Source organism: Coturnix japonica, chromosome Z (assembly GCF_054131305.1).
Source record: "Coturnix japonica strain WE chromosome Z, WE-NBRP24, whole genome shotgun sequence".
Classification (NCBI taxonomy): Eukaryota; Metazoa; Chordata; class Aves; order Galliformes; family Phasianidae; genus Coturnix; species Coturnix japonica.
Genome location: NC_140702.1, coordinates 51,750,133 through 51,765,909, shown reverse-complemented (window position 1 = coordinate 51,765,909; position 15,777 = coordinate 51,750,133). Strand labels below are relative to the sequence as shown.

Genomic DNA, 15,777 nt, shown 5'->3' with positions numbered 1-15,777 from the left:
TTTACAGGACATAGTGACAGTAACACTTGAAGTCCTAGGAAATATTAAGGAAGAAAACGTTAATCTCTTTATACAGGTAAATATGAATACATCGCAGTCAAGTGCGAAATCATTGTGTCCTTTTGTAGAAAATCATCTTACGCTGTTCTGTTTGTGAAAACATTTTTCCTCTTTGTAGAATCTTCTGTGGGAAAAGAATGTGAAAGATAGGACTGGATGTACCATGGATGTCATAAGACTGAAGGTTTGCCTGAAACTTCCAACCTCTTTGTTTTGTGCTTTCCCTCTTTTTAAATGGAAAGAAACTGCAGTGTATTGTCAGCCACATACAGGTCAAAGAGCAGACAAAAGAGAGAACATCAGTTTGTCATTGATCCATGTAGAGACACTTAAATACCTGCCAGCCAATGAGACCACTCAAGGTAGCTGACAGAGAAGCAAACCACAGTACTACTTGCTGTGTAGTGAAAGGGGAGACTTGCAGTCCCAAACATGAGTGGGACAGGATGAATGATCAGGACATAAGTGAAAGGAGGTGATGTTGTTTTCCCCTCCTTTGCTCTGAAAGGTCTCATCCATTTCACCTAGATGGCTCCTTATCTAGGGATGTAGTTACAGGTTTCTGTCCATGATTACAGTTATTGGCATAATAAACAGAAGTTTAATTGAGTGTAACAATGCAGCACAGTGCTAGCTATGGTCCCCCTAAAATTTTTTGATTACATCAGGCTGCAGTTTTAAAGATGTGATTTACACATAAGTGTATTCATCCCCGTGTACGATTCATTGCATAGTTCTGAGGTGAACGTTGGTGATGCTTGAGGATATACTTTCATTTTCCTTAAACCACAAAGCTAAGTAAATGATAAAAAAGTCGATTGCATGATTAGACAAGGTCTAAGGAAAACAATCAAATGTGCTGTGATTTGTTTCCTGAGAACATATGTGTGTCACAGGCAGCAAGGTAATTATTTCTACTTCACTGGAAGAAAGGTTTATTTCTTGACAAGTAGAACAACAGCAGCATAAAGCCGGCAGTGCTGATGCACTTCAAGCTGTCTGTTGTACTCATTAGCTGTACTGCTGATTAGAAGTATGCTTCTGTTGTACTGAGCTTTGGGATCCGAGTAATATTTACATTCTATTTTAGACAGTTTTCAAGTGATGAAAACTCTTTTAGTGCAACGTTTGGCATGTGAGTTAATGGACTTAGTTTTGAAGGTATTCCATTGTTAATTCCATTGCTAGTCATTTCACCACACAGATATTTGTTCTTTCTCAGCTATTGAGAGATTCTGTTTCAAGACAGTGTAAGTGTTAAGCATGAGAACTCAGTGGGAACAGACTCAGCATTTTTGCCTATTTTACATCACCTTGGACAGGTGATGAGGCTTTCATAGAGACATATATCATACATACAATCAAAGTGGCATGGTAGGAGATGACATTGAAATTTGCACAAATATTCCAGGTAACCGTCCAAATGAGAAGCTGAAGGCAGAGTATAGCAAAGTATAATTATTAATTGTAAGAATGGTTGTTACAAGAGATGACTCTGTTGCATTGTTATTTTGATCAACCTCTGCATATTTGTCAGAGGTTTTTCCCTGCTCTGTGTACTTGTAAAGTTGTTTTGTTTTTCTTTTTTTCTCCGTAAGTATTTTGTTTTTAAAGGTTTGTTTATATACTCTAAGAGTTATTTTTCTGGTAAGGGACTGGTATCTATTCAAGGCAAATCTCATCAAGAGATAGTCCAAGGTGTCCATGAGCTGTATGATCTGGAAGAGACTGCAATAGAATGGAAAGAAGATGAAAAAAGAACCAATAGGTTCATTCCCAGGGTGAGAGAGTGAGGCAGACTACTACATACTGGATCGGATTAACAGCTGATGTAGTTGCCTGGAAGTAGAATAAAATGTCAGGTAACAGAGGCATCTAAGTAAAGTGTACTGAAAGAACAGACCTACAGAACAGTGAGGATTGGTAAGTGCAGAAATAGTTTTTCATTTCTAGCTTTTTCATTGATAGTTGGCCATAAAAATAGTTCCTTACAATGTAGTCACTTAAGCGGTATGAATGAAAATCATACATTGTGTAAAATGATTTTTGCATAGTTTAAATGCAAATTAATTTGAGCATTTTTTAAACATGCTTAATCCATCTGTTTTAATTATTGTCTAGCACTTGAGACAGGAGAAGCCAGAAGGCCTTGTCAATGAAGCATCTCGGTATGGATATCAAAACCACTTTTTTAATCATAGTCAGTGACTGCACTGTGCGGAAGATCATTCAAAATTGATTCTTTTTCTTTTCTAAGGTTTTCCCCTCCCTTGCTTTTAAACAAAGGTAGAAAACAAAACTTACTCTGTACTTCATTTGATCATTCTGCTTAGATATGAATTTTCTAATAAGTAGGTTGATCTGAAAATAATGCCTCCTCTTTTTTTCCATGGAAACTACAACAGATGGAGTACAAATAACAGGTTGAAAGAAGCTCAACTTTCAGCTACAAAAACAGTTTTCAGTATAGTCTCCTCACCATTAGCTATACATTTTTGCTAGCAGTGAAAAAGCCTCAGCATGCTGTGCTTGTAAACATTTCAGTGGCCATGGCTTGTCTTTCATGTCACTGGCTGCTGCTACTTATGTCTCCTGAAATGCACAAGCCACAAGTCACCTCAAGAAGCTAATACTGTAGTCATTCCATGATGTTTTAGTTGGCTGATGGTTTGGTTAATGTTTGCCTTCCTGTACTAACTAACAATCTAGTAATTTTACAGCGCTATGAGAGACATACTGCTTCTGCCTTACAAAAAACTGCTTGTTCAAGGTATTCCTTTTTTCTTTTTCCAAATGCATAGGCAGGTTGCATTAGCTGATCTTGTAATCGTCAATAAAACGGATTTGGTTTCAAGGGAAGAATTGAATAAAGTCAGACCAACTGTCAGGTATGAAATTTCTGGTATAACCGTGACATTGTACATGCTCAAATGTTATTAGAAATTAGATCTCATGATTGTTCCAACAGATCGTGTAGTGAAAAAGAGCAGTGAGAAAGCAGTGAAAAAGAGTCTGCGCCTTTCTGGAGATGTTTCCAGTGCATTTCTGTGCTTCCACAGTATTATCGGCTTGCCTAAGTAAGATTTGATGTTACCTGCTCAGAAGTGTAGAATTATAGAATAGAATCAAAGAATGCTTTTAAGTTGGAAGGAACCTTCAAGGACCATTGACTCCAACCTCTGGCTCTACTCAGGACCACCCAAAATTCCAATTCTATGTCTGAGAGCTTTCTCCAAATGTTCCTTGAACTCTGGCTGCTTGGGGCTGTTCCATGTCTACCGCCCTCTGGTGAAGAACCTTTTCCCAATACCCAACCTGACCCTCTTCTGGTGCAACTCCACACCGTTTCCTTGGCTAAATTAGGCCTAACAAATGCCTTATAATAGACCTTTGTCTTAAGTGCTCACATTCTTATACTATTGGGCAGCTGTTGCCATTTGTCTGAGTTAACTACGGGGGGCAATGTCTGCTAGTCCATACATGTTTATTAGCAAATATAAAGGGGTATGGAAGATATCTGAATAATTGTCATGGATGTAAAAGAACAAATGGGCTGAATCAAAGCAGTGTTCAAAGGTGTGTTCCATCTTTCTCAGTACCCTGACAGACAAAATGGAATATTGAGAAATACTTTGCAACGTTATTTGTGGTTCAGACTCTTGAGAATTCTTAACCTTGCAGCTTGTACTGAGAGAAGAAAAATGCTCTGTTCAGTAGTAATATTTTATTGTCAGAAGTTGTGAATTTTGACCTTGGTTCGGCTATAAAATGTCACAAAAGCAAACTTTTTCTTGATGCCTCTTGGACTGTAAAACATTGAGTAACAGTGTGAGAGATGTCGTTATGTTTCTTGTATTGCTCTACATTGTTAAATTGTTCAATCAATATATTACAGTTGCGTTTGCACCTCATTTTGCTTTTTTCTATTTGTTTTAGGTCAATAAATGGACTTGTCGAAATTTTGGAGACACAAAGGTCGAGGTATTAGATTAACCTGTATTCCAACAAGTACCAAATCCTGTCCCACTGACATTATTTTTACAAAGCTTTCATTATGATCTGTTGGCTGTGCACATGCATACCTACCTGTACTGTGTTTTAATGTGTGCTTGTGTTCGAAGAGGTACAGAACGATTGTTCCCATCAGAGAATTAGATAACACTTAGGCATCCAATACAAATCACATCTTTCAGAAAACGGATTCTTGTGTGGTTTTTTTTTTGTTTGTTTGTTTGTTTAGTATTAATTTATTTTTTAACTGTATTCACTAAAATTCTCTTTTTATGCTCCCATATTACTGTACAGCTGAAAGCTGCTTTACTCCATGGTAGATAGCACTGACTGCTGACATCTGAAAATAGGGCTAGCTTCTGCTGCTTTGCATTGGAATAAGAGATCAGGAAAAAAAACCAACAAACATGAACAATTATTTATATGTTTAAAAATGAGTAATCGAAGCTTCAGTACACATAATTCTTACATGCAGTGAAAATACAAAGCTTTCTTTCTCTCCCTATCTGTGCAGAGTTGATCTTTCCAATGTGCCGGACCTGCATGCTTTAGACAGTCTATCTGGAATCAGGTATGGCCATAATTTCACTTTTATTAAAAGTAATGCTCATTGCATAGATAGACGCATGAAGTAGGTACATTTACATTTAGGCAGAGTCTGCATCTGAATTTCTGTTGCATGTTCTAGTTCAGACACTTGTTTACAATTCTCAGTAAGAGTAAGAAGTACTAGAAAGAGGATGTTTTTCCACTTGAGATACATGCAGCAAAAGATTGTAGGGTTTGTAAAATGAAATGAGAGCCAAAGCACCCATGATTGTTTGGCGTTTTCCCCCCGTTTCCCTTGTTGAGGCTTTAAGTTGTCCATTAGTACTACTAGTAATCAATAAGATCTCAGTGCTTTTTTCTGGTTCTCTTAAAACTCAGAGGATTTAATTTTTTTCTTGCTTTACATTGTGATGAACTGGAGACCTTAGTTGTCTCAGGAAACTCTGAGTTCCACAACAACCTAAGCCTTGGAAATGTTGTTCAGCGTGTTCCTGGATCCGTTATGTCCTCTGGTTCTTTTATGACTAAGAGGCTCAGCTTTAAATTAGGAAGCACTGCACAGTGTGCAGTGGGAATTAGCTTTGGGAATGAGTTAAGTAGAAAGTGGTGTATAGTATTTCACTTCATTTTATACTGCACATTTTACTCTTAGAAGCAATGGCTTTGTTCCTTTTTTACTTCCTAACATAGTTTCAAAAAGTGGTGCCCAACAAATCATCCCACAGATGTCAGAAGTTACTTTTTTGTTTTATAAAGATGTAAGAGTGTAAAATGTATATAGAAGTCCATGGCGACTTACTCTGTGATGGTTAAAAGTTAATAGGAGGGTCGTACTACTAGCCTTGTTGTGAAGATGGGTCTCCTAAGTCTTTCTTGTAAGACACTGACAGCTGAGTTAGAACAGAGCGTTTCTAACCATAACAGACTCTCTTGGCCCAAGGACAGCTTTAATCCAACAAGAAATGACCATCCAATAGGTCACTCCTTGCTTTATCACTCTTAGGTCAGAATTTTTTTCCTAATCTAGAAAGGAAATCCGTAATTGTTCTGTACATTACTATAGTCAAATTAGATAATTGACAGTGGAATTCCAGCAGTTAAGCTGTGGCAGACTTCCTATCACAGATCATTTGAAAGATCAAACAAACATAATTAAACATAACTATTCTGAGATTAAAGCTGAATTAACAGTTGAAAATTACTTTGATAACAGCACTTTAGTTTTGGTCTGCAGTACTGAAGAGTTTGTGTAGATCTTGTTTGAGATAATGACATTGCATCCATCCAGTGCAAATGCAACATCTGCTTGTTTACAGCTTGCAGAAAAAATTGGAGAGTATGAAGACAACAGATGCACATCTCGACAAGGTAATTACAACAAGCACTGCTTCAGTCTCGCTGTTAGAAGATAGTTCAGGATAACTGCAACCATGGCATACTAATACTAATCATCTTATTTTTTCAGAAGGTTTCAGGTAGAGAATAGTATGTTTAAGATCTCTGCAATATTACCCTGAATGCCATGTACTTTGATACAGATAGATAGTAAATGTATATACTGAGTTCTGCTTTCAAATATGGCTTAAGAGTAATTCACAACATCCTTCTCTCCACATTGGGAAGATATAAATTTGATTGGTGAACTTTTCTATGAATGAAGAATTGGATGTAGGATTGGGTCCAGAGACAGCTTGTCAGTGGCTCAATGTCTGGATGGAGTTTGGTGATGATTGGTGCCCGCTCTACAAAACTGACAGAACAACACCGTTTTTATCAGGACACACTCTGTAAGATTTACTTTTTCTTTAATTATTTTTAATTTTTTAATTTTTTTCCTTTGCCAAAGAAAAGTGGGAGTGTCATCAGCTTTTCCATAGCACAGGATCAGCTTAAGTCAAGGTCTCTTCTCTTCTCTTCTCTTTTCTCTTCTTTTCTCTTTTCTCTTCTTTTCTCTTCTTTTCTTTTCTTTTCTTTTCTTTTCTTTTCTTTTCTTTTCTTTTCTTTTCTTTTCTTTTCTTTTCTTTTCTTTTCTTTTCTTTTCTTTTCTTTTTCTTTTCTTTTCTTTTCTTTTCTTTTCTTTTCTTTTCTTTTCTTTTCTTTTCTTTTCTTTTCTTTTCTTTTCTTTTCTTTTCTTTTCTTTTCTTTTCTTTTCTTTTCTCTTCTCTTCTCTTCTCTTCTCTTCTCTTCTCTTCTCTTCTCTTCTCTTCTCTTCTCTTCTCTTCTCTTCTCTTCTCTTCTCTTTTCTTTTCTTTTCTTTTCTTTTCTTTTCTTTTCTTTTCTTTTCTTTTCTTTTCTTTTCTTTTCTTTTCTTCTTTTCTTTCCTTTCCTTTATTTTCCTTTTCTCTTCTCTTCTCTTCTCTTCTCTTCTCTTCTCTTCTCTTCTCTTCTCTTCTCTTCTCTTCTCTTCTCTTCTCTTCTCTTCTCTTCTCTTCTCTTCTCTTCTCTTCTCTTCTCTTCTCTTCTCTTCTCTTCTCTTCTCTTCTCTTTTCTCTTCTCTCTTCTCTACTTTTCTCTACTTTTCTTCTCTTTTCCCCTTTCCTTTCCTTTCCTTTCCTTTCCTTTCCTTTCCTTTCCTTTCCTTTCCTTTCCTTTCCTTTCCTTTCCTTTCCTTTCCTTTCCTTTCCTTTCCTTTCCTTTCCTTTCCTTTCCTTTCCTTTCCTTTCCTTTCCTTTCCTTTCCTTTCCTTTCCTTTCCTTTCCTTTCCTTTCCTTTCCTTTCCTTTCCTTTTTCTTTTCTTCCCTTCCCTTCCCTTCCCTTCCCTTCCCTTCCCTTCCCTTCCCTTCCCTTCCCTTCCCTTCCCTTCCCTTCCCTTCCCTTCCCTTCCCTTCCCTTCCCTTCCCTTCCCTTCCCATTCCCATTCCCATTCCTTTCCTTTCTTCCTTTTTTTTTTTTTAATCCTCTATTCCCTCTCCTCCTCTCCCACCCCCTCCCCTTCTCTCCCCTCCTGTCCTCTCCCTTCCCATCCTTACCCCTCCCCTCTTTTTCTTTTTCTTCCCCCTTTTCATATTTTTCTAATTCTTCTCCAATTCTTCTTCTATATCTTCATTTTTTCTTCTTCTGCCTTGCTTTTTTCTCTATTTTCATTTTCGTTGCAACTTTCTTAAAATTTTTCACATTCTTCATTATTTCTTGCTTTTCATCTTTCTTTTCTTTTTTTTCTATTCCTCTTCCTTTTCCTCTCCCATTTCCCCCCCTGTTTTCTTTTGCTTTTGGTTCTCCTTACCCTATTTGTTTTTCTTTTCCTTCCCCATTTTCTGTTCTCCTTTCTCTTTTTCTTCCCTATTTAATTTTCATTTTCTCTTCCTTCCCTCTTTATACTTTTTTTTTTTAATTTCCCCTTTATGTTTCCCTTTCCCCTTCCTTTTCCCTTTCCTTGTCTTACTTTTCTTTATATTTTTCCTTTTTTTAAATTTTTCTTTCTTTTCTTCTTCTTCTCCCCTTCTTTCCTTTGGCTTTTTTTTTTTTCTTTCTTCCCCTCTTTGTTTCTTCTTTCTCCCCCATTTTCTTTCTCTTCTCCTTTTTCTATTCTTTTTCTTCCCTATTATCATTCTTCTTCTATTTTCTTCCCTGTTTTCTTCCCTCTTTTTTCTCCCTTTATCTTTACTTTCCCCTTTTGTTTTTGGTTTTTTTGCCCTATTTCTTTTTCTTTACCCTTTTCTTCCCTATCTTCATTTAATTTTTCTTCTTTCTTGCTTTCTTTTTAATTTTCATTTTCTTTCCATTTTTCCTCCCCTTATCTCATTCTTTTTTATTTCTTGCTTTTCTTCTCTCTTTTCTTTTTTCCTCCTTTTTATTGTTCTTTTTCTTCCTACTTTTAAAAGCTTGATATCTTTTTTCTTATTTTCTTCCCCCCTTTTTTTTGTTCCCATATATTCTTTACTTCTTTTCCTCTTCCTTTTCCATTTCCCCCCTATTTTCTATTGCTATTGGTTCTTCTTACCCTGTTTTTCTTTTGCTTCTCCCACTTCTGTTCTTTTTCGTTTTTCTTCCCTATTTCATTTTCATTTTCTATTCCACCTTTGCTTCCCTCCTTTTTCTTGCCCTTCTTTTTTTCTTCCCCTTTATGTTTCCCTTCTTCTTTTCTATTTCCTTTTCTTCTCTTTTCTTTTCTTTTCTTTTCTTTTCTTTTCTTTTCTTTTCTTTTCTTTTCTTTTCTTTTCTTTTCTTTTCTTTTCTTTTCTTTTCTTTTCTTTTCTTTTCTTTTCTTTTCTTTTCTTTTCTTTTCTTTTCTTTTCTTTTCTTTTCTTTCTCTTTTCTTCTTTTTCTTCCCTATTATCATTCTTGTCTATTTTCTTCCCTGTTTTCTTCCCTCTTTCTTCTTCCACTTTTATCTTTACTCTCCACTTTCTGTTTCCGTTTTTTTTTCCTATTTATTTTTTTTTGAACTTTTTGTTCCCTATCTTCCTTTTATTTTTCTCCTTTCATGCTTTTTTTAATTTTCATTTTCTTTCCATTTTTCCTCCCCATTTCTCCTTCTTTTTTATTTCTTGCTTTTCTTCTCTATTTTCTTCCCCCCCCCCCCCCTTTTTTAACTTTTTTTCCTAGTCTTAAAAACTTGATAATTTATTTCATAATAAATGTTTCTTCCCTTACCCCCCGCCCCCTTTTTTTTTTGTTCCCATTTATTTTTACTTCTTTTCCTCTTCCTTTTACATTCTCCCCCCGCCCCCCCTTTCAATTTTTTTTTGGCGTTTGGTTCTTTTACACTACTTGTTTTTCTTTTGCTTCTCCCATTACTCTTCTTTTTTCCTTTTCTTCAATATTTAATGTTCTTATTCTATTTTCTTCCCCCTTTCCTTCCCTATATTTATTGCTCTCATTTTTTTCTATCCCTTTATGTTTCCCTTTTTTCCCTTTTTATTTACGTTACCCCTTTATTCCCTATCTTCATTTTATTTTTCTTCTCTCTTGCTTTCTTTTTAATTTTCATTTTCTTCCCATTTTTCTTCCCCTTATCTCATTCTTTTTTATTGATTTCCTTTCCTTTCCTTTTTTTTCCTTTCCTTTCTTTTCCTTTCCTTTCCTTTCCTTTCCTTTCCTTTCCTTTCCTTTCCTTTCCTTTCCTTTCCTTTCCTTTCCTTTCCTTTCCTTTCCTTTCCTTTCCTTTCCTTTCCTTTCCTTTCCTTTCCTTTCCTTTCCTTTCCTTTCCTTTCCTTTCCTTTCCTTTCCTTTCCTTTCCTTTCCTTTCCTTTCCTTTCCTTTCCTTTCCTTTCCTTTCCTTTCCTTTCCTTTCCTATACTTTCCTTTCCTTTCCTATGCTTTCCTTTCCTTTCCTATACTTTCCTTTCCTTTCATACTTTCCTTTGCTTTCCTTTCTTTTTTTGCTTTCCCTTTCCTTTTCTGTATACTTTCTGTATACTTTCTTTTCCTTTACACTTTCATTTCAATTCCTATTTTTAAACTTAGACTTTCCTTTCATTTATACTTTCCTTTCCTTTCATACTTACCTTTGCTTTCCTATCTTTTTAAAATTCCCTTCTTTTATAATTCCCTTCCCTTTGCATTATACCTACATTCCCTTTCTGTTCTGTAACATTTTCCTTTAGACCTTCCTTTCCATTCCTTTTTTTTTTTAAATTAACCTTTCCTTTCCTTTTTTATATACTCCCCTATCCTTACAATTCTACATACATTGATTTTCCTTTATACATTGCTTTCCTTTCCATTATATCTACCTTTCCTATCTTTTCTATTCCCTTCCTTTCCCTTCCTTTATACTTACCTTTGCTTCCTTTCTTTTATACTTTCCCTTCCTTTATACTTTCCATTCCCTTATACTTTCCTTTCCATTCCTATTTTTAAACTTACCCATTCCTTTCATTTATACTTTCTTATCCTTTCCAATATACTTACCTTTGCTTTCCTTTCTTTTATACTTTCCCTTCCTTTATACTTTCCTTTTCTTTATACTTTCTTTTCCTTTATACTTTCCTTTTCTGTATACTTTCCTTTCCTTTACACTTTCATTTCAAATCCTATTTTTAAACTTAGCCTCTCCTTTCATTTATACTTTCCTTTCCTTTCCTTTCACCCTTGCTTTCCTTTCTTTTATAAATTCCCTTCTTTTATAATTCCCTTCCCTTTGCATTATACCTACATTCCCTTTCTGTTCTGTAACATTTTCCTTTAGACCTTCCTTTCCATTCCTTTTTTTTTTTTTTAAATTAACCTTTCCTTTCCTTTTTTATATACTTCCCTATACTTACAATTCTACATACATTGATTTTCCTTTATACTTTGCTTTCCTTTCCATTATATCTACCTTTCCTTTCTTTTCTATTCCCTTCCTTTCCCTTCCTTTATACTTACCTTTGCTTCCTTTATTTTATACTTTCCCTTCCTTTATACTTTCCATTCCCTTATACTTTCCTTTCCATTCCTATTTTTAAACTTACCCATTCCTATCATTTATACTTTCTTATCCTTTCCAATATACTTACCTTTGCTTTCCTTTCTTTTATACTTTCCCTTTCCTTTTTTGTATACTTTCTTTTCATTTACACTTTCATTTCAATTCCTATTTTTAAACTTAGACTTTCCTTTCATTTATACTTTCCTTTCCTTTCATACTTACCTTTGCTTTCCTATCTTTTATAAATTCCCTTCTTTAATAATTCCCTTCCCTTTGCATTATACCTACCTTCCCTTTTTGTTCTGTAACATTTTCCTTTAGACCTTCCTTTCCATTCCTTTTTTTTTTTAAATTAACCTTTCCTTTCCTTTTTTATATACTTCCCTATCCTTACAATTCTACATACATTGACTTTCCTTCATACTTTGCTTTCCTTTCCATTATATCTACCTTTCCTTTCTTTTCTATTCCCTTCCTTTCCCTTCCTTTATACTTACCTTTGCTTCCTTTATTTTATACTTTCCCTTCCTTTATACTTTCCATTCCTTATACTTTCCTTTCCATTCCTATTTTTAAACTTACCCATTCCTTTCATTTATACTTTCTTATCCATTCCAATATACTTACCTTTGCTTTCCTTTCTTTTATACTTTCCCTTCCTTTATACTTTCCTTTTCTTTATACTTTCCTTTCCTTTATACTTTCCTTTTCTGTATACTTTCCTTTCCTTTACACTTTCATTTCAATTCCTATTTTTAAACTTAGCCTTTCCTTTCATTTATACTTTCCTTTCCTTTCCTTTCATACTTACCTTTGCTTTCCTTTCTTTTATAAATTCCCTTCTTTTATAATTCCCTTCCCTTTGCATTATACCTACATTCCCTTTCTGTTCTGTAACATTTTCCTTTAGACCTTCCTTTCCATTCCTTTTTTATTTTAAATTAACCTTTCCTTTCGATTTTTATATACTTCCCTATCCTTACAATTCTACATACATTGACTTTCCTTTATACATTGCTTTCCTTTCCATTATATCTACCTTTCCTTTCTTTTCTATTCCCTTCCTTTCCCTTCCTTTATACTTACCTTTGCTTCCTTTCTTTTATACTTTCCCTTCCTTTATACTTTCCATTCCCTTATACTTTCCTTTCCATTCCTATTTTTAAACTTACCCATTCCTTTCATTTATACTTTCTTATCCTTTCCAATATACTTACCTTTGCTTTCCTTTCTTTTATACTTTCCCTTCCTTTATACTTTCCTTTTCTTTATACTTTCCTTTCCTTTATACTTTTCTGTATACTTTCCTTTCCTTTACACTTTCATTTCAATTCCTATTTTTAAACTTAGCCTCTCCTTTCATTTATACTTTCCTTTCTATTCCTTTCATACTTACCTTTGCTTTCCTTTCTTTTAAAAATTCCCTTCTTTTATAATTCCCTTCCCTTTGCATTATACCTACATTCCCTTTCTGTTCTGTAACATTTTCCTTTAGACCTTCCTATCCATTCCTTTTTTTTTTTTAAATTAACCTTTCCTTTCCTTTCTTATATACTTCCCTATCCTTACAATTCTACATACATTGACTTTCCTTCATACTTTGCTTTCCTTTCCATTATATCTACCTTTCCTTTCTTTTCTATTCCCTTCCTTTCCCTTCCTTTATACTTACCTTTGCTTCCTTTCTTTTATACTTTCCCTTCCTTTATACTTTCCATTCCCTTATACTTTCCTTTCCATTCCTATTTTTAAAATTACCCATTCCTATCATTTATACTTTCTTATCCTTTCCAATATACTTACCTTTGCTTTCCTTTCTTTTATACTTTCCCTTCCTTTATACTTTCCTTTTCTTTATACTTTCCTTTCCTTTATACTTTCCTTTTCTGTATACTTTCCTTTCCTTTACACTTTCATTTCAATTCCTATTTTTAAACTTAGCCTCTCCTTTCATTTATACTTTCCTTTCCTTTCATACTTACCTTTGCTTTCCTTTCTTTTATAAATTCCCTTCTTTTATAATTCCCTTCCCTTTGAATTATACCTACATTCCCTTTCTGTTCTGTAACATTTTCCTTTAGACCTTCCTTTCCATTCCTTTTTTATTTTAAATTAACCTTTCCTTTCCATTTTTATATACTTCCCTATCCTTACAATTCTACATACATTGACTTTCCTTTATACATTGCTTTCCTTTCCATTATATCTACCTTTCCTTTCTTTTCTATTCCCTTCCTTTCCCTTCCTTTATACTTACATTTGCTTCCTTTATTTTATACTTTCCCTTCCTTTATACTTTCCATTCCCTTATACTTTCCTTTCCATTCCTATTTTTAAACTTACCCATTCCTATCATTTATACTTTCTTATCCTTTCCAATATACTTACCTTTGCTTTCCTTTCTTTTATACTTTCCCTTCCTTTATACTTTCCTTTTCTTTATACTTTCCTTTCCTTTATACTTTTCTGTATACTTTCCTTTCCTTTACACTTTCATTTCAATTCCTATTTTTAAACTTAGCCTCTCCTTTCATTTATACTTTCCTTTCTATTCCTTTCATACTTACCTTTGCTTTCCTTTCTTTTAAAAATTCCCTTCTTTTATAATTCCCTTCCCTTTGCATTATACCTACATTCCCTTTCTGTTCTGTAACATTTTCCTTTAGACCGTCCTATCCATTCCTTTTTTTTTTTAAATTAACCTTTCCTTTCCTTTCTTATATACTTCCCTATCCTTACAATTCTACATACATTGACTTTCCTTCATACTTTGCTTTCCTTTCCATTATATCTACCTTTCCTTTCTTTTCTATTCCCTTCCTTTCCCTTCCTTTATACTTACCTTTGCTTCCTTTCTTTTATACTTTCCCTTCCTTTATACTTTCCATTCCCTTATACTTTCCTTTCCATTCCTATTTTTAAACTTACCCATTCCTATCATTTATACTTTCTTATCCTTTCCAATATACTTACCTTTGCTTTCCTTTCTTTTATACTTTCCCTTCCTTTATACTTTCCTTTTCTTTATACTTTCCTTTCCTTTATACTTTCCTTTTCTGTATACTTTCCTTTCCTTTACACTTTCATTTCAATTCCTATTTTTAAACTTAGCCTCTCCTTTCATTTATACTTTCCTTTCCTTTCATACTTACCTTTGCTTTCCTTTCTTTTATAAATTCCCTTCTTTTATAATTCCCTTCCCTTTGAATTATACCTACATTCCCTTTCTGTTCTGTAACATTTTCCCTTAGACCTTCCTTTCCATTCCTTTTTTTTTTTTTAAATTAACCTTTCCTTTCCTTTTTTATATACTTCCCTATCCTTACAATTCTACATACATTGACTTTCCTTTATACTTTGCTTTCCTTTCCATTATATCTACCTTTCCTTTCTTTTCTATTCCCTTCCTTTCCCTTCCTTTATACTTACCTTTGCTTCCTTTATTTTATACTTTCCCTTCCTTTATACTTTCCATTCCCTTATACTTTCCTTTCCATTCCTATTTTTAAACTTACCCATTCCTTTCATTTATACTTTCTTATCCTTTCCAATATACTTACCTTTGCTTTCCTTTCTTTTATACTTTCCCTTCCTTTATACTTTCCTTTTCTTTATACTTTCCTTTCCTTTATACTTTCCTTTTCTGTATACTTTCCTTTCCTTTACACTTTCATTTCAATTCCTATTTTTAAACTTAGCCTTTCCTTTCATTTATACTTTCCTTTCCTTTCCTTTCATACTTACCTTTGCTTTCCTTTCTTTTATAAATTCCCTTCTTTTATAATTCCCTTCCCTTTGCATTATACCTACATTCCCTTTCTGTTCTGTAACATTTTCCTTTAGACCTTCCTTTCCATTCCTTTTTTATTTTAAATTAACCTTTCCTTTCCATTTTTATATACTTCCCTATCCTTACAATTCTACATACATTGACTTTCCTTTATACATTGCTTTCCTTTCCATTATATCTACCTTTCCTTTCTTTTCTATTCCCTTCCTTTCCCTTCCTTTATACTTACCTTTGCTTCCTTTCTTTTATACTTTCCCTTCCTTTATACTTTCCATTCCCTTCTACTTTCCTTTCCATTCCTATTTTTAAAATTACCCATTCCTTTCATTTATACTTTCTTATCCTTTCCAGTATACTTACCTTTGCTTTCCTTTCTTTTATACTTTCCCTTCCTTTATACTTTCCTTTTCTTTGTACTTTCCCTTCCTTTATACTTTCCTTTTCTTTATACTTTCCTTTCCTTTATACTTTCCTTTTCTGTATACTTTCATTTCCTTTACACTTTCATTTAAATTCCTATTTTTAAACTTAGCCTTCCTTTCATTTATACTTTCCTTTCCTTTCCTTTCATACTTACCTTTGCTTTCCTTTCTTTTATAAATTCCCTTCTTTTATAATTCCCTTCCCTTTGCATTATACCTACATTCCCTTTCTGTTCTGTAACATTTTCCCTTAGACCTTCCTTTCCATTCCTTTTTTTTTTTTTAAATTAACCTTTCCTTTCCTTTTTTATATACTTCCCTATCCTTACAATTCTACATACATTGACTTTCCTTCATACTTTGCTTTCCTTTCCATTATATCTACCTTTCCTTTCTTTTCTATTCCCTTCCTTTCCCTTCCTTTATACTTACCTTTGCTTCCTTTCTTTTATACTTTCCCTTCCTTTATACTTTCCATTCCCTTATACTTTCCTTTCCATTCCTATTTTTAAACTTACCCATTCCTATCATTTATACTTTCTTATCCTTTCCAATATACTTACCTTTGCTTTCCTTTCTTTTATACTTTCCCT

The 15,777-nt window shown here is 33.9% G+C and overlaps 1 protein-coding gene and 1 long non-coding RNA gene across 6 annotated transcripts in view; one reads left to right on the top strand and one right to left on the bottom strand.

Annotated features, from left to right (window-relative positions):
* Nucleotides 1–15,777, top strand: part of LOC146754036 (putative COBW domain-containing protein 7) — a 128,185-nt gene that overhangs the window by 27,852 nt on the left and 84,556 nt on the right. For 3 of the 5 annotated variants that reach the window (XM_085529533.1, XM_085529535.1, XM_085529531.1), the window contains 4 exons: nt 8–2,948; nt 3,997–4,041; nt 4,586–4,642; nt 5,937–5,988. Coding sequence is in view for 1 of the 5 variants with exons in the window: in XM_085529535.1 (XP_085385661.1) it covers nt 2,785–2,948; nt 3,997–4,041; nt 4,586–4,642; nt 5,937–5,988 (318 nt within the window). In the remaining 4 variants the exon portion in view is untranslated. Of the gene's footprint in view, nt 1–7; nt 2,949–3,996; nt 4,042–4,585; nt 4,643–5,936; nt 5,989–6,088; nt 6,408–15,777 lie in introns of those variants that run through there. The other 2 variants (XR_014939587.1, XR_014939588.1) reach the window with 2 other exon arrangements.
* LOC146754037 (uncharacterized) overlaps nt 1–15,777 on the bottom strand; it is a 134,800-nt gene that overhangs the window by 108,613 nt on the left and 10,410 nt on the right. The window lies entirely within an intron of this gene.